Genomic DNA, 19,116 nt, shown 5'->3' on the forward strand with positions numbered 1-19,116 from the left:
ACCCAGAGTGCAATGGATGACCTTGGTGTCTTTGATGACTGACCAAGCTCTGAGTGCTCCACAGTATCAACTTCAGCAGCCTTCATGGTCACTGGAACAAATTGTTCTCATCCACCAGAAGGAATGGTTGCCAGGCTGCAACTCCACAATAGTTGCTTTTTGGGTTGATGGCTGTGAATACTGGACTAGAAGCATTGCTATTCCAAAAGCTCTTGGGTTCACATTCTTGGGACATCTCTGTCAGGGTCTGAGATAAATAATGGCTGTAGTGGTGGTGGTGGTTTGACTTGCCTGCCATATGCTGCATCCCTCTCTCCTTCAGGGAACCCTGATGGTTCAGCAAAGCTGGTTTGTCTGCTCTGTGGGTGGCAAGCAATTAGAAGATGGCAGCAATAGTAACCCATTCGCTGGAGCTATATCCCACAGTAATTGCAAAGTTGAAAGCAGGATTGGTGTTCTGAAGCATGCTGTCACTCCCAGACAATATTACTTTTGTAATATTTTGCCTATGTGCCCGTTGACAGCAGCTGGTCAGCGGTGATAATGAGCAAGGTATTCCCCTTCTCCACAGTGATCCTTCCCTTCCATGGTAGCTACAGGGGCTAGGCAACAAGCAAGTATGATCATTTAAGGGACACTGCTATTCCCAGGACTCTCAGATTTAAAGTTCTGGATTATCTCCATCAGGATCCAAGTACAAGGTGGTAGTTTGACTTGCCTGGCACTCTCATGATCCCTTGCTTCTTCAGGTTGACTTGGCAACTTAACAGAAGTTAAGGATGAAGGAGGAAGATAGTAAAAACGTGATTCTGAAGTTTTGAGCTTTTGTGTTTGGACGGATGATATGCCATCAAAAGAAATAGAATAGTTAGAAATGGGGGAAGGATTTATAGGGAAAGAAAATGGCTTTGGATTTTGGCCATATTGAGTTTTGAGGGGCTTTGGAACACTCTGATGGGGATATTTGACAGACATTCAAAAATCTGGTACTGGTTCTCAGGGGAGAAGTTGAAAATGGAGATATACATTTAAGATTAATATGCAAAGTGGTGATAATTGAAACCAAAGGTGTAAATAAGATCATTAAATGACGAAGTATTGATAGAAAAGAGGGTAAAGAACAGGAATTCGCAACTCTTTTTTAATGGATGAGAGGAAGATAAGCCAGCAGAAGGAGCTGTCAGAATGACCTTCCCTCTTGTACTTCACATAAGGTTTGGTTTTGCAATCCTGATTCACATATATTATTTGTTCTGGTTTCTTATTCACAGATGATACATTCAGTGAGGGATTGTGTCATACCTGAATTTTTTATCTCTTCCAGCACCAACGGTGTTCTCTCCACAGAAGGGACTTAATGTTTGTTGAATGAAGGAACCGTATCATATCATAGAAACCAAAGGAGAAGAGGATATCCAGAGAGTGAAATGGTCAACAGTGTCAAATGCTGTAGAGTTCAATCAAGACAGAAAAAAAAAGGCTTGCCTAAAGCTGACTCCCAAAGGGATGGTCTTTGGAGTTGTGGGTCTTACCCCTTCACATTTCTAATGTTCTCTATAGCATTTCCCATTACTAATGTGTCTTTCCTCAAGTATAAATATGATTCACAAAGAATCTTAACTGCTAGTCAAGCAAAGAAATCCAGTTAAGTATTTAGCTTCAGCCTCCTCCAGAGGAAGACTGAGACTCAATGGTAATAGGGAAAGGCCAGGAAACCTTTTTTTTTTTCCACTATGAAGAAATTTGAATAAGTATTCTGGCAATAGCCTAACAGAATTCTTTTTGAAAACTAGATTTAGAGGTGAGACCATCTTTATTACTCATATCTATGAGCAATTTTGAATTTGTGGGGAAGGTCCTGTGATCCTTCCTAAAACAAGATACTCGCTTCAGAAATTTATTTTGCCTCAGTAGAACTTATATGTGTTTTCCTTTGGCCTTGTAAGTATCTAGAAACCAAGAAAGAAGCAATGTGGCATAATGGGAAAAAGCACTAATTTAGAGTCAGAGAACCTGTGTTCCAACACTCCCTTGGGTACTTAATACCTATGTGATTTTAGACCAGCTAACTTCCCTAATATCCAGGTTCCTCATCTATATAAGACAGTTGAAGTATGATTCCTGAGGTCCTTTCTAATTCTATATCTCAGATTCTGTGGCCAGGAATGTATTCTTTTGAGAGCTAGGACATAACCATTTTTTCTGCTTCTTGGAAGGATTGACACCACCCTTAAATTTCCCATTCTGTTCTAATTTAAATACTTTCTTGATACTTAGTCTCCATTCTAATGTGAGGTCCCCAGCCATTCCTTTCCATTGGTTTCTTCATCCTAATGAGAATTATGAAGTATAGAAAACCATGTAGTATAATGTCTTTTTCCATCTGCACTCCAAATTAGAAATCATTCCTATTAATACATGGATTCATCTGGCCTCTGAACATCTCCAATGACAGGGAACTCTGGACTTCCATATGATAACCATTTTCACTGCTGGGCAGTTTTAATAAGATGGCCTTAAGCTTTCACTATCTCTCTATTAGTATGGCTCTCACCATTACGATGTCCGAAAACCTAGGTCATTTCAAAATGTTGGTAAATAAAAAAGCAGCATACAGATGCCTTATTTGTACTTCACTGACTAAAGTTTCTTCTTTGAGACATAAAGTAAAAGAGCCATGGCACAATTTAGCTAAGGGAGATTAATTCTTGATTAGATACTGTCTGTTGTCCAGTTTTATCCTATATCACATAAACCATCATTGAAATTCCATTGTAAATACCAATTTACTAATGGTTCATGCCTGATAAGTAATACAGAAAGCTAAATTCACTCATTTTATCTGTGTAATCTCCTTGAAACTAAAAGCTGAGGGCAGATAGAGCCTAGATTTGTATAAAAACATTTCAAGGGAAAATAAGGTTTGTAATGATATAGCATATCTCCTCCTCTCTTCCACGTCCATCACCTGTTTTAACTATAATGAGACCCAATGTGATCCAACCCAGAGAACAGAACTGCTCATAATCTATTGGGAGAGGTATCTCCTCATGTAGGTCCTTCCTTTCATCAAAAACTCTGGCCTAGTCTTCAGGTCTGCCATTTACTAGCTGTGTGACTTTGGAAAAATCACTTCAACCCTCTGGGCCTCAGTCTCCTTGTCTGTAAAATAAAAATATTCCTTTCCCTTCTTTCTTCCCAGGGTTATTATGAGGATTAAATGGAATAGTGTAAGTGCTTTGTAAAGTAATACATAAATATATAATCAGTAATAATAAGTAAATTCCAGAAACTAGAATCATTCCTTATTTCCCTAGAAGTTCTGCTCGTCTTCTAGTCTGGCATAAGTTAATAATTGCTTAGAGAAATGACTACTTTTTGTGACGTGACCTGGTTGATTCATACTTATCTCCTTGTGTCTAGTACTTTGGACACAAAGAGACATGGAATGCCTTCCTGTGTATATGTGTGTAGTGGAGGAAGGAAGAAAGAGAAAATTACCATGAGAATGGATGCCTATCCCCATATTCATGATGATGACTTGCCCCTCCTCCATAAGGCCACCCTTTTCCAATTGGTTGTCTTGACTACTTATGCCTAGGACATGTTGTCAAAATATGTTGTCAGTCTGCATTTTTCCCCTGAGAGGTGTAGGCGTTTCCTGCTATTTGGGTGAGGTTTGAGCTTGCTTAGTCTCATGTTTAATATCTCACTGTAAGCACTGAGAAAAGTTGACACTGAGTCAAAGTCTCATTCAGGATGATGCAGAGGGTTTCTCTCATAGTTAGTATGAGTATAAATAAAGTAAAGATGTAAAGATGTCTTCCTATTCTACTTGGCCCGACTGAAGTCCTTTTATACTGAATCATCCAGGGGCAACTGACACTCTAGGTACTATTAATGGGTTCCTTCCTTTAAATGAGTTCTTTACCTTCTGTTTTGCTCTTTAGTTACATATATACAAAGAACCACAATAGTGTCATAAAGTTTAATAGAAGTAAGTTATAGAACAAGCCATGTTTTCTCTTCAGTGCTGTTTGTATCTGTTTCAGGAAAGATCTCAAAGTAGAGAAAGCCATGTTTGGTAGTATCAGTTCTACACAATAACAAAATTTTTTCCTGTTTGAATGCTTCATTTTTCTTCCCATATCAATCCCTTTTTGTTCCGAGTTTTACCATTAGCAGTGATTATAATTCAGTAGTAGGTACATTTATCCTTGGGGCTGACAATCTAGTTTCCACTTTTGCATTCTCTGGGAGGAGACCTGGGAAGCACAATTAAAAAAGGAGAAGGAGGAGGAGAAAAAGAATGTGCAATTCCAATTTTTTTCACCCTCCTATTTTTTTTGTTATTCTTTACCATAAGGTAAAGATATCATAAAGATTTGGAGACAGTGTGGTTCAGTGGCAAAAAGCACTGGCTTCAGAGCTGAAGGACCTGGCTTAAGTCTTGCCTCCAATTCTTACTCCCTGTGTGATCTTGGGCAAGTCACTTGACCTCCCTGGGTCTCAATTTCCTCGTCTGTAAAAGGAGGGGCTTGTACTGGATGTTCTCTAAAGTTGCTTCTAGTTCTACATCTATAACTCTGATCTCAGCACAAATAAAATTATTGAAATATTTTAAGCATAGTCCAAAAATGGTTCCTAAATACCTAATCCCTCTGGAGAATCACAGAATCAGAAGAAATCATTTAGTCCAACTGATAACTAAACAAGACTCTCTCTATGGGTAGCCTTACAGTATCTAAAAATCTTTTCTACAGAAAGGAAATTAACTTTATCTGGCATGTCCTGTCTTTGGTGATATGCTGATTCTTTTAAAAAGCTCATAAACGTCCTTTTAATAATGTGCTCTTGAATAATGTGCTCAAGAATCAAAGTCAGGTCCACTGATCTATAGTTTGAAGTCTCCACTCTATTCTCTCTCTCTCTCTCTCTCTCTGAAAAACAAGTCATTTGCTTGTGTTTAAATTTATAGCTCCACACACTCCATAATTTTCTGGAGGTCATTAACAGTGGTTAAACAATGTTTTCAGAATCTTGGCATATAATTCTTGTGAATTTGGTGATTGAACTCCTTGAGATATCATCATCTAGATGTGCTCTTACCATTCATTTATGGATAAATGTTTGCAGAGCTGAGTTTCCATATTGGCTTGGCTCCGATTTGACCAGTCAGTTCCAAGAGCTCTCCACTGCAGTCCTCTTAAGCCAGGCTACCTTAAATCCAGCAAGACTGTGAGAACACTATTCTCACTTCTGTGCTGATTCCTCACTTCCCACATGTACATACTTTACCCAGAAACAGACAAACAGGCTACTGAAAGGAAACTTCTAAAAAAATTGACCTCTTTACATCACCTTCACTTTCTAATATATCTTCTCTATTTCTTCATCAAAAGAGCCTTCCTTAGAAAAAAGACTTAAAAAGAAAAAAATTCAGCATAATTAACCAGAACATCAAGAAAATCTGACATGCCATACAATGTTCTATATCCGTAGTTTCCTATAAAAACTCTCTTTTAAAGAAATGGTCCTTCTTTTAAGGTGATAGTTACTATATAAAATACTATATTCTTTGGCTAGGTCTGGTAACATTTAAGTTGTATTTTATTTTAGACCTGTTAAGGGCGATCTCATCCTGATCATAGGATGTACGAATAGTCAACAGATACCTGAAACCTAAAATATTTGTATGAGAATAGGCAACTAGTGCTCTAAGGTAACAAACTTTCTTCATTTTGAAATGTTCTGCAATGTGTTTTTGGAAACTAGCAGTTTTAAAATTGCTTTCTATAAAATACTGGTCTATGATAAGTTGCCAAGAGGGGAAGAAAGAAACAACCTCTGGGTTCTTTTAAAAGAAGTTTTTAAATGGAAAGCAACTTAATTTTTGAAATTATCTGTGATAGGTAGTCTGTGGAAGTGATAGAAGAGTCATATTTTCACAATATTTCTCTAGTAAAGCAATTTGATTCACCTTCTTGGGCTGAGAAGAATTGATGAGGTGCTGGTTATGAGCACAAAATCTTAGAACTGATTTTGGAAGTCACTGACTCCAACCCTTAATGTGAGCTGGACCCCTATGTAACATCCTTGACAAATTCAGCCTCTTGTTGAAGACCTCCATTAATGGTGAACCCACTACATTCTAAGTTAATGCATACCACTTTTGTATAGTTCTCATTGTTGGTAAGTTTTCATTTTTACACCGAGGTTAAATATGCCTTTCAGCATCTTCCACCCATTTTTTCCCCTAATTCTGCCCCCTAGAGCCAAGCATAGGATCATAAGACCATAGAGCTGGAAGGAGCCTTAGAAGCTGCCTTATCCAATCTCTTCATTTTACAGATGTGGAAACTGAGACTCAGAAGGTAAATGACTTGCCCCAAAACACAAACCAGTAAGGAGGAGGGCCAATGTGTGAACTTGGGCCCTTCAGCTCCCAAACTCATCATTCTTTCCACTGTACCATACTGCCTTCAAGCAAATTGAATCTAATTCCTCAGCTACCTAATAGCCCTTCAGATATATGAACAGCTATCTTGTCTGCTACTCAACTCACTCTTCTCTTCACTGAGCTAAGTATGTCTAGTTTCTTCAGTAATCACATATCCTATGGTATTCTGTCTCTTCACCATCATGCTGATGTACTCAAAATTGTTAATATCCTTCCTCAAATGTAGCTTGCAGAACTGAATGCCACAAAATAGTTTAGATTGGTATGACTAAATCATACAGGCTGGAGGTACCCTTTCCATTTTTGAACACCAAAACCTCTTTGTAGAAAGAATGTTGGATTTATAGTTATCCACCAGAAAAGTGGATTCTGTCCTTGGAACTTCCTGAGCTTTGATAGGCTGATTTGGTCCTTACCTCATTCAGTAGTAGGCCTCTATTGCACTTCCTGGATATCTCCAGCTATGCATTTTCCACTAGGGTACTCACTTTCAACCCCTCTTCACTAGAAGACTTGACTCAGCCAAGGATGGATCTCAAGGGAAGGCCTGAAACAGTCTATAACTATCTGTGTCCCTCAATTAACTTTCCAATCACAATTACTCTGCTTGGATTCATTCCTTAATGGTTAGCATATTCACATTCTCATACTCTTACCCATTCCAATGATTCAGAACTCCTAAATGATGATGTATAAACTCCATTTCCAACTGCCTACTCCTTTACTCCTATCCCCCTTAATGCTAGATTAACTTTCCCTTTCCATCATGCTCTCTGAAATGCCTGCTCGATAATAAGAAATTAGTTTTCATTTTAAACATTCTTATTCCTTCCATCTTCTGACACTCAGTGAAACCTAAATCTTTCCTTATGACACTGGATCCCTAGCCATCTTTTATAGTATTGAATGTACTTTCATTCATGTGCTCCAACTTAATGATCATGGGATGGTGTGAAATGGGAATTGGAATACTCTATACTCCCTAATGCCATTTCTAGACTCTCTACCACCATCACTCAGCAACCTATCCTCTTTTGAGGTCCACACTGTCCTTCAATCTAGGTGCTAGTGGCCATTATCTTTTATTCCCCAGGATATCCTCTTTCCTTCATAAATGAGTTCAGTGCATGACAGCATTTATCTCCATGACTCCTGCCCTTTATATTATAGAATTTCTGTATCTGTTCAGTCACGCCAAACTGACTTTCTCTCTGTCCTTACTTCATCACATTCCATCTCTTGTTTCCACACAGTGACTGGAATATACTTCCTCTTTACCTCCACCACATAGAATCCTTCTCTTCCCTTAAGAGGTAGACTAGGTACCATCATCTACATAAAGTCCTTCCTGGTCCACACCAACTACAAGTGTCCTCAGCCTGAAAATACCTTGTATTTAACTACTTGGCATATATGTATATGTAAACATTTTTATGTTTTATATATTTTTATATGTACTTGTATCTTCTATTAGAATTTAAGTTCATTTGTGAGTAGAGACTATTTCGGGTTTTTTTACATGTATCCCCAGTGCTTAGCACAATGAATGGGACATAGCAGGAGATTAGTAAGTATTTGTGGGTTGATTGATTGACTTCAACGTACATTTTTATGTTCCTTTAGATAGCCTAGTTTGAATACTCTTAATTTCAATCTATACAATTCTCATGACTTACTCCTCTTCTCTGCCTCATATGTATACAGAGATGGTCATGCCCTTGATATTGCCGTCAGCTACAAGTGTTTCTGTTGCCATATTCATAAACTCCAAAATTCCTCTGATTATAATCTTTTATTATACCATCTTTTCCTATAACTTATGATCTTACTAATCTTATTCTTCATCCCCACTGTGACCTCAGTACTTTCCCTCCTCAGTTCTTTCCCAAGCCATCACACCTGCACTTTCCTCCTTTCTCTAGAGCAACCTGTTGGTGGATCAGTTAAACTCTATGCTACTCTTTACACATGAACCTTTCTGCCTTTTCCTGTCACCTCGCCAAACCCCAATTATATCCCCTTTTTTGCTTCTTTTTTGTTTATATTCATAAATACGAGCTATGAACAAAAGTAGAGAAAAATTAAATTATGCTGAGTCTGTTACAACTGGGTCCTCATTGCAATGAGGCATTCCTTTTATGCCTCTTTAATCAATTTATTATCTTATTTGCCACAGTTACTCTCTTAAATATTCTTTTTCAAAGTATACTTTTACTCATATCTTTCATTTGGTTATTCCTTCCATTTACATTACTGTAGTTATTGTATTATTGTCTTCTTGCCTCTGCTTACTTCACTCTATCTTCACTTACTTGCTTCTACTTACTATTTCAGATCATAAAAGTCTTTCTACACTTGTCTGCATTCATCATAGTCATTGTTTCTTATAGCACAGTAATGTTCCATCATATGTTTGTGCCACAGTTTTTAAAAACTATTCTTCAATCAGTAATCTTTTACTTTATTTCCAATTCTTTGCTCCCACAAACAGTGTTGCTATAAATATTTTAGTGCATATTGGTGCTTTAAGCCTAGAAGTAGAATCTCTTGGTAAAAAGGCATGTGCAATTTTGTCACATAGGTTACATATTTGTTTTTCAAAATAGTCAAACTGATTCACACCTCCACCACAAATGCACCAGTGTACCTATCTTCCAACAATGCCTTTAACATTCAGTATTACCATTTTTGGTCTTCTCTGTCAATTTGCTGAATATGAAGTGGAACTTCATGGTTATTTTGATTTGCATTTCACTCATTCATAGTGATTTGGAGCATTCTTTCATATGGTTGTTAATAGTTTGTAATTTTTTTAGAACTGTCTATTCAAATCCTATGATTATACCATAAAATGAGTCTAATAGGATACATTATTTCTTTATTTTTAGGAATAATTTGTATAGGGAGGCAGAGACAAGATGGAGAAGTAAAAGCAAGGACTTGCTTGATCTCTCTCCCAAACCCCTTCAAATACTTTAAAAAAATTTTTCGAAACAATTTCTAGAGCAGCAGAACCTACAAAAAGAAAGAATGAAACAAATTTCCTGCCCAAGATGACCTGGAAGGTCAACAGGAAAAATCTGTTGCATCAGGATGAGAGAGGAACACACTCTAGTGTGGATCACACCAACACAAACCAGGCTTCAGCAAAATGGAGCAGACCTTGGAGCAACTGAGTCACTGGCAATAGTGATGGTTTCCAGACTTCTCAGCCCGCAGATGCCAAAGACAACTTAGAAGGTCAGCAGGAAAGGTCTGTCAGATCTGGGTGAGAGAGGAGCACAGTCCAGTGTAGGCTGTGCCAGCGCAGTCCTTGGGAGTGACTGAATCAGCAGTAGCAATAGCAGTGGGGGCTGCTTCTGGAGCTCTCAGCCCACAGATGGTAAGGCAATAAAACAACTGGTCTGAATGGGATTACAGGAGTCTGTTTGTTAGCACTGATGCAGGATTCTGTTGCTTTTCCCATATTTGGATCTGGGTCACAATCCTGATTGGCAGTCCTGGGGCAAAGAGGAGCACCAGCATAGCAGAGTTTGCGGGCCACAGTAGAACAGTGTCCCTCATCACAGTTCCAGGACAGACCAGAGCACAGGCCAGGGGAGGAATAAACACCTTTGTTTAGATCATACCACCTTGGAAGAACTGGGAACTTACAGGTCCCTAGAAGTATCTCTGAAAATACCTACACAAAACCCCTGAAGGTTGAGTTAGTTTGTCCTCCACCCTGGAAGCAGAGCCCTACCTTAACAAAGAGTTAAAAAGTCAAGTAATAGGTTGGGAAAATCAGCAAACAACAGAAAAAAACTCTGACTATAGAAACTTACTTTAGTGACAAAAAAGATCAAAACATATACTCAGAAAAGACAACAAAGTCAAAGCTCCTACATCCAAAGCCTCCAAGAAAAATATTAATTGATCTCAGACCATGGAAGAGCTCAGAAAGAATTTTGAAAAACAGCTAAGAAAAGTAGATGAAAAATTTTGGGAAGAGAAATGGGAGTGATTTAAGAAAATTATGAAAAATGAATCAACAGCTTGGTAAAGAAGATATTAAAAAAACTGAAGAAAATAATACCTTAAAAACCAGAATAGACAAAATGGTAAAAGAGGTTCAAAAAACCAATGAGAAGAATGCCTTAAAAAAGTAGAACTGGCCATAAGGAAAAGGAGGTCCAAAAGCTCACTGAAGAAAATAATTCCTTAAAAATTAGAATGGAGCAAATGGAAATGAATAACTTTAGGGGAAATCAAGAAATCATAAAACAAACCTAAAAGAATGAAAAAATAGAAGACAATGTGAAATATCTCACTAGAAAAAACAATTGACCTGGAAAATAGATCCAGGAGAGATAATTAAAAAATTGTTGGGTTACTGAACTGAAAGCTATAATCAAAAAGAGAGCCTAGATATCATCTTTCAAGAAATTATCAAGGAAAACTGCCCCGATATTCTAGAATCAGAGGGCAAAATAGAAATTGAAAGAATCCACTGATCTCCTCTTGAAAGAGATCCCAAAATCAAAACTGCCAGAAATATTATAACCAAATTCCAGAGTTCCCAGGTCAAGGAGAAAATATTGCAAGCAGTCAGAAAGAAACAATTCAAGAATCATGGAACCATACTCAGAATAACACAATATTTATCAGCTTCTACATTAAAGGATCAGAGGGCTATGAATATGATATTACAGAGGGCAAAGGAGCTAGAATTACAATCAAGAATCACCTACCCAGCAAAACTTATTATAATCCATGAGGGGAAAAAATGGATATTCAATGAGATAGCAGAATTTCAAGCATTTTTGAGAAAAGACCAGAGCTAAATAGAAAATTTGACTTTCAAATACAAGGTTCAATAGAAGCATGAAAAGGTAATCAGGAAAGAGAAATCATAATTGTTTACATTTCTATAGGGAAAGATGATATTTGTAACTCATAAGACCTTTCTCATTATTAGGATAGTTAGAAGGAGTATATGTAGATAGAGGGCACAGGTGTGAGTTGAATATGAATGGATACCTAAAAAATAAAATTAAGGGGTGAGGGATGAACATACTGGGAGAAAGAGAAAGGGAGAGATAGAATGAAGTAAATTATCTCACATAAAAGAAGCAAGAAAAAGCTTTTACAGTGGAGGGGAAGGGGGGGAAGTGAGAGGGAGTGAGTGAACCTTACTCTCATCAGAACTGGCTTAAAGAGGGAATAAAAGATACATTCATTTGGGTATAGAAACCTATCTTACCTTACAGGAAAGTAGGGGGGAAGGGAATAAGAGCAGAGGAATGGTGATAGAAGGAAGGTCTGATTGGGGAAGGGGATAGTCAGAAGCAAAAGACTTTTGAGGAGGAACAGGGAGAAAGGAGACAGAGAATAGAATAAATGGAGGGGAATAGGATGGAGGGAAATATAGTTAGTCTTTCAGAACATGACTATTAGGGAAGTGTTTTGCATGACTATACATACATGTATAACATATTGAATTGCTTGCTGTCAACATTTGGGTCTGTATCTTTTGTTTTTGCTTCATGAAATTGATGACTATTTTTATTTCACTATGACCTATACATGATGTGCTTGCTATTTCTGCTTCATCATATTTATTTGAAGTACACTGACATGTGGTCAGTTTTTACAAAGGTTCCATGTGGTTCTGAGAAATATGTAAACTTCCTAACAATTCTGTTTAGAAGATACTTTTAGCTCTAGTTTTTCCAGGAATTTTTCCAATTTTGTGTTTCCTTTGTGCTTTTATTTTTCTCAGATTTGTCTAAAGCTGAGAGACATCAAAGTCTATTATTATTCTGCTATTATCTATGTCTTCTTATAATTTAATTATTTTTTCCTTTAGGAATTTAAATATTAAGATATTTGAAGCATATAAATTTAATATTCATATTGTTTTATTGTTTATGGTTCCTTTTGGCAAAATGTAGTTTTATTGTTTATCTCTGTTATATTGTGAATATTTCTATTCTATGAGAGATAGAAAAAAGAGAATATTGCCCCATAGTAGAAATGTTCTTGTATCTCTGATATATTTTAACCCCTCCACCTTTCTTATGATAATTTTCTTTTCTATTAACCAGGACATCTCTTTAAGTTCATTCCTTCCCATCCTTCTGGATACTGGTTACCCCCTGGAGCTCTGACTCCCCTTTTCTTAAGGCTGCATGCTGTCCATAGAAATATAATATTCTTTCAGAGGTAGTAGTCTATCAGCACCACATCCTTGTAGATTATACCATTTATAAAGCCCTCATCTCCATTAGTAAGTTAATGTATTAAGTAGTATTAAGCACCTACCATGTCTCAAGCACTGTGCTAACTGTGGGGAATACAAAGAAAGGCCAAAAAAAAAATCCCTTGCTCTCAAAGAACTCACAGTTTAATGGGAGAGACAACAGACAAATAACTACATACATATGATATATACAGATAAGTTGGGGATACTCTCAGAGGGAAGGCACTAAGATTAAGGAAAACTGGTAAAGGCTTCTTACAGAAGAAGAGACTTAGAAACTTGAAGCCAGGTAGGCTAAGAGGTAGAGTTGAGGAGGGATGGTATTCTGTAAACAGGGGGACAGTTAATGAAAATACTCTGAGTCTGGAGATGGTAGGTCATATTTGAAGAACAACATTGGATCACAGAATACATGATGGAGAGTAAGGTATAAGAAGATGGAAAGATGGAAAGATAGGAATTGGTAGGGTTGTGAAGGATTTTATAGAGAGGATTTATATGTGATCCTGGAGTTAGTAGGAAACCAAAGGAGTTTATTAAATATGTAGATAATATGATCAGATCTGCATTTAAGGAAGATCACTTTACTTAATAAAGTATGGATCTTGGAGTGAAGAGAGACTTGAGGCAGAGAGATCAACCGGCAAGCTATTACAATTTCTCAGGTATAAAGTGAAGAGGGCCTTTACCAAGGTGATTTCTGTGTCAGAGAAAAGAAGGAGGTATATATACAAGAGATGTTATGAAGATAGAAAAGATTTGACATCTTATTGGATATGGACAGTAAAAGAGAGTAAGGAGTTGAAGGTGACCACACTGTTTGTGATCTTGGATGACTGGGAGCATAGTGGTACCCCCAAGAGGAACAGGGAAGTTAGGCAGAAAGGAAGATTTGCAAGGAAAGATAATGAATATAGTTTTTGACATGTTGAGTTTAATATGACTATAGAATGTTGAGTTCATGATGTCTAAAAGGTAGTTAGAGATGCAAAGACTGGAGGTCAGTAGAGAGGGCTGGACAAATAGATCTGAGAGGGATAAAGAGGATAATTGAAACTATGGGAGCTAATGAGATCACTAAGTGAAACAGAGGAAGAAGAGAAGAGGGAACAGGACAGAACCCCAAGGGACCCTCCTTATTAGCAGGCATGGCATAGATGAAGAAGGAGCAAAAGACACAAAGAAGGAACAATCAGACAAATAGGAGAAGTAGGAGAGGGAAATGTCATGAAAACCTAGAGATAAGAGAGTATCAAGGAGTAGAGGGCAATTGATAGTATCAAAGACTCAGAGAGGTCAAGAAGGATGAGAATTGGGAAAAGATCATTAGATTTGACAATTAAGGCATCATTATTAACTTTTGAGAAAGGAGTTTCAATTAAATGATGAGACTGGAAGCTAGACTGCAAAGAGTTAAGAAGAGAGTGAAAGGAAAGGAAGTTGAGGCATTCATTATAGACATTCTTAGTTTAACCCCAAAAGGGGTTGAGGATGGGGTGACAGGGACATGGTTCTAGTCACTAGGGAAGCAGCCATTAGGGACCAATTGAGCATCAATGAGTAAAGGGTTCATAGAAGAGACGATCTGTTGGAGAAGAATGAATGAAACAGGGTTGCTTGTATACATAGAAGTGTTACCTTTGTCAAGGATAAAAACCTTGTCTTCATGTGAAACAGGGATGATGGAGGAAATAGTGGGAGAAGGCATCTGAATGATATGAAATAAGCAACAGGGGAGAAGAAGAAGAGATTGGCAAATTGCCGCAGGTTTTTTTTCAGTGAAATATGAGGCCAGGTTCTCAGCTGAAAGGGTGAGGGAAGGAGAATATGTGATGAAGAGGGATGAAAAGGTTTGAAAAAGTCATGGTGGTGAGTAAGATAGTTAACTGATTAGAGAGGTATAAAAGAATTGCCGGGCTGAAGTGAGGACCTAGTTGAGATTAAGCAACACATACATGTAGTGGAACTAGTTGGCATGGTTTGGTGATTTTTCTCCAGTTTCATTCAGCAGCACATGAAAAGGGATAAAGGAAGGAGAGTCATCCAGGACTGAAGCGTGGCAGGAAAAGGTCTTTGATAGCATAAAGAACAAGGGACTTGAGAGAAGAGGGCAATATGGTTCACCAGGGGAACAGGATGGAGAAAGGAAGAGAGTCTATCCAGCATACAAGTGATGGCATGGGAAAGAACTGAGAGGCGGAGGGAGTAGAAGTTGTGTGAGAGTGAAGAGTAGGGTTTCAATTTGCAAGAAGTGAAGTAACAACAGATTATGATCAAATAAAGGAATTTCACAGTTCATGAACACAGATATGGAACACTTGTGACTGATGGCAAAATCAAGTATATGACCATCATTGCATGTACCTGTGGTGGTGAAATAGGTCATGGGAAATAAGTAAGTTGAGGAACTGAGTGATTTAGATGTTTGAGGGAGTATCTGTATATCTTTACCTATATCTGTCTATTTTATATCTACATACACATATGTATATGTGTATAGATAGATTAGATAGATAGATAGATAGATAGATAGATAGATAGATAGATGTGTATGTATATACACTGAAGTCCCCTATTATAAGGAGTTAGGGAGGAGAAAAAGAGTGTGAATCAGACACTAAACTTATTGAGGAAGGAAAGAGTGTCTTGAATGTCCATAGACACCAGCTATGAAAATCTTTACTGAATGATAAACATGTATTATATGAACCTCAAAGAAAGAGGTTACTGAATGATGGTGGTAGAGAGAAGAGCCTTGAAGTCCATTGGGATGCAAGGAATATTTAAGTCTGTTATCAGGATCAGTGAGTCAGGGTTAAATGAAATGACCAGGGAAGCTGTGGCATCAGAAAGAAGCCAGATCTCAGGGAGTGCAAAAAAATCAAAGGAGCTAGAATAGAAAAGATGTAAAATGAAATCCGGTTTCTTACCTAGACAGTACACTGAAAGGGTTGGGTAGTTTTGGAGTGGGAGATTGGGGGTGAAAGGGTCAAGAGAAATGGGAGTAAAGGAGCAGTCAGTAAAAGATGGGAAGAAGTTTGAACAGTATCAGTCAAGTTCAGAATCATGAAGTGGGTATGATGGGGTAGAAGTATGTTAATTATTGAGGAATGAGTTCAGGTAGGTTATCGTTGTCCACAGGGATTGATCCGTCAGGTGAGTTGTCCCGGGGCATGAGACAGCTGTGTATGACTGAAAAAGGAAGGAAGGCACGTTGTATCAGAGTGCCCAGGTGCAGTCAAGGCAGGCCTTATGGAGCTGTAGGCAATATCTGCATGACTTACATGACCATGTGTGAACAAGTCATTTAACCTGTCCTAGTCTTGGTTTCTTCATTTGTAAAATGGGAATGTTGGATTAGACAACTGGGGTCCTTTTTACCTCCACAGCTGTGGTTCTATGATTTTTAGTCCTCTTGTGTATTAAGAATTCTTTACATTCAGCTAAACTCTTGCTTTAATTTAAGTTCATTTCCTCTTGTTGAATCATATAGAGACACAACAACTGCCTGATTGGCAGTTAAGTTACTGCACCTTTAAAATTTGCTGTCATCCTCTCAGAATAAAGGTAACATTTTAATATAATAAGGTTTCAGGGATGGATTTGCAGGATGGAATATTTCAGAAAAGAGATGAAACTAGGAAATGAAATGCATTGTAGATCTCATTTGAGCTTTAAGCCAAGTCCATCATTGGGCTACAGGGTACACTGACTGAGTCTGTCCTGACCCTGACATCATTTTGCTTCCTGGCCATCTGGGAAGGGGGAAGGGCATGCCTGGTTGGGAGATGCACAGAAATCTATGGGTTGTTTTCCCCTCTGGTATGCAGCATCAGTCTTTGTGGTTTTGTTTTAGGCTGTTTTTTGAATGCTAAATTCTAATCCTGCTTTCTATGATAAAGGCTGTACTGGTTGTAAATATTCTTTTCTAGACTCAGATGTTTATTTAATGAACATAGGTTATTGGGAACTTTTGTGCTTCTCTGTATGGTGGTATTGTCTTTCAAACCCAAGCCTCTTTCATTCTATAAATAGATACATAGGATAATTATTATGGTGCTCACTGTTGTTTGGATCCTTGCATAATGGTCTGTTCTTAAGTCTTATTATAAGGCACTAAGAGCAAGAGTCATTTCATAAAGGTGACTTAATGACACCCTGCTCTTTGGGAGCATCTTTTGCCCTGAAATCTCAAAGCAGATGAAAACTAATCATTAATTGAACTTTATATCTTCTTGGGAAGGTGATCATTATAATTATTCCCATTTTATAAATGCAAAAACTACAGCACAAAGAAGAAAAATAATTTGCCTAGGTTCAATCAGTCAGTATCACCAACTGAGCATCTGCTGTTTGGAATTCCATGATGGTGTTTTAGGGAATAGAAAGTCGAAAAAAAAGGAAGGAAAGAAGAGGGAAGGAAGGAAATAAAGGAAGGGAGAAAGAGAAAGAATAAATGAGAGAGAAAAAGAGAAAAAAGACAGAAAGGAAGGAAGAAAAGAAGAATGGAAGGAAAGAAGGAAGGAAGGAAAGGAGGAAGGAAGGAAGGAGGAAAAGGTCCTGCTTGGTAGAAACCTATAGTCTAAAACAGATTATAGAAACAAGTGTGTGCATGTGTGCCTGATGTTAGGTGGAAAGAAAGGGGGGAAAGTTTACATTTTTATGATGCTTTAAGGTTAGCAAAGTGCTTTATGTCCATGATCTCATTTGCTCCTTACAACAGTCTATTTTGAGCTAGGTGCTATTATTATCCCCATTTACCAGATGAAGGAATTGAAAGTGGGGTCAAGGTATACCCAAAGTCACACAGCTAGTTCCTATCTCAGTCCAAATTTGAACTCAAGTTTGACATATTACAAATCTGGCACTCTATCCCCTCCACACACTAGAACCATTGGAATGGCCAGAGATGTCTGGGATTACTCTAAACTTAATGGTGGTAAGTTCTGAAGCAGTTTAAAAAGAGTAATAAATCCCCAATGAGACTGCAGGGAAAAAAAAGATACTAAGCTTAAGTTATTTGATTTTTTTTTTCCCTTTCATCTTAATTCTTGAGTGGTATTCTTTTTAGGATTATCAACATTAGAGCTCAAAGGGGCCTTTAGCAATTATCTAATCCAGGGTTGGGGAACCTATAGCCTTGGGGCCACATGCAGCCTTCTAGGTACTTGGGTGTGGCATTTTGACTAAGTCCAGGTTTTACAGAACAAATCTTTTTATTAAGGGGATTTGTTCTGTGAAGTTTGGATTCAGTCAAAAGACTGCACTTGAGGACCTAGGGGGCCATATGTGGCACAGAGGCCACAGTTTCCCCACTGTTTCACAAATAACACACAGGAGGCACTGGAGCCTCTAACAGGTTTACTCTTGATCTGGTCCAGCAGGAAGAATGGAAAGACCGCTTCAGAGGGGTTAATAATCTTACTTTATTCTAGTTTATTCTTCTCAAAAAGGGCTGCTGATAATGGGAGCATCAACTCTCCTCATCTCCCTTTTGACAGGGACCAGAGAGAATACAGTAGCAGCTACAATTCCTATGGAATTCCCTAAGCCTCAATAGGGGCTGGTTGAAGCAAATACAGATTCCCCCTAAGCCTTGATGGGGGCCGATCAAGGCACACAGCATTACATTGTCACATTCCCCTGTGAGTTCCCCACACACTAAGTGCCCACTTGCTTTATAGGATAGCAGACAAAGAAGGCATCTTGCCAGCAATAGCTTCACAGGTTAACTTTAGCAATATCATCATTAAGCACAAGTATAGTAGATATCACATTATGTCACCCCATATTTCATGGCACAGCCTCAGTAGGCCTGCCTATCACTGTGATTCTAGGAATTATTATCTAGGATCCTTGGGGTTATTCTGTGAGTTATTATCTAATACCTGGAAACTAGAGATGGCCATAGCCACGGATCCTTTTAAAACTAACTCTAAGAAGGATTACAAAAAACTCCTTTCCTTACACCCACCCTTGCTAGAATCTGCTAATTGTAGGCCAGTGAGCTTGCCTTTAGTTGCTAGAAAATTCTAAAATGGCTCATTAAAGAGATAGTGAACATCTAAAAGAGAAAGGGATCTAAGACTGCATAGTTTCATCAAGGACAGATTATAGCAGACTTACAATATTTTATTTTTTATCAGGTTTTCTAAACTGGTAAATCAGGTGAATGCTGTAGATCTAGCTTATCTGGATTTTAGCACAGCACTTTATAAAGTTATTTCTCATTATTTCATGTAGACTAGATGATGATGTCATTAGATTTGGAACTGGTTGAATGGTCTAATAAGGGTGGGAAATCTGTGGCCTCAAGGCCACATATAACCCTCTAGGTCCTCAAGTGTGGCTCTTTGACTGAAACCAAACTTCACAGAACAAATCCCCTGGTAGAAGCAATTAATGGTTCAAAGTC

The 19,116-nt window shown here is 38.0% G+C and overlaps 1 protein-coding gene across 2 annotated transcripts in view; it reads left to right on the plus strand.

Moving 5' to 3' along the window:
• The window catches only part of CDKL3 (cyclin dependent kinase like 3), a 72,959-nt gene extending 70,328 nt beyond the window's left edge, over positions 1-2,631 (plus strand). For both annotated transcript variants that reach the window (XM_072629929.1, XM_072629932.1), the window contains one exon: positions 1,325-2,631. In XM_072629929.1, coding sequence (XP_072486030.1) covers positions 1,325-1,372 — 48 coding nt within the window. In that variant the 3' untranslated portion in view covers positions 1,373-2,631. The remainder of the gene's footprint in view (positions 1-1,324) is intronic.
• Positions 2,632-19,116: the final 16,485 nt, after the last annotated feature.

This window comes from Notamacropus eugenii, chromosome 1 (genome assembly GCF_028372415.1).
Source record: "Notamacropus eugenii isolate mMacEug1 chromosome 1, mMacEug1.pri_v2, whole genome shotgun sequence".
NCBI classification, from domain to species: Eukaryota; Metazoa; Chordata; class Mammalia; order Diprotodontia; family Macropodidae; genus Notamacropus; species Notamacropus eugenii.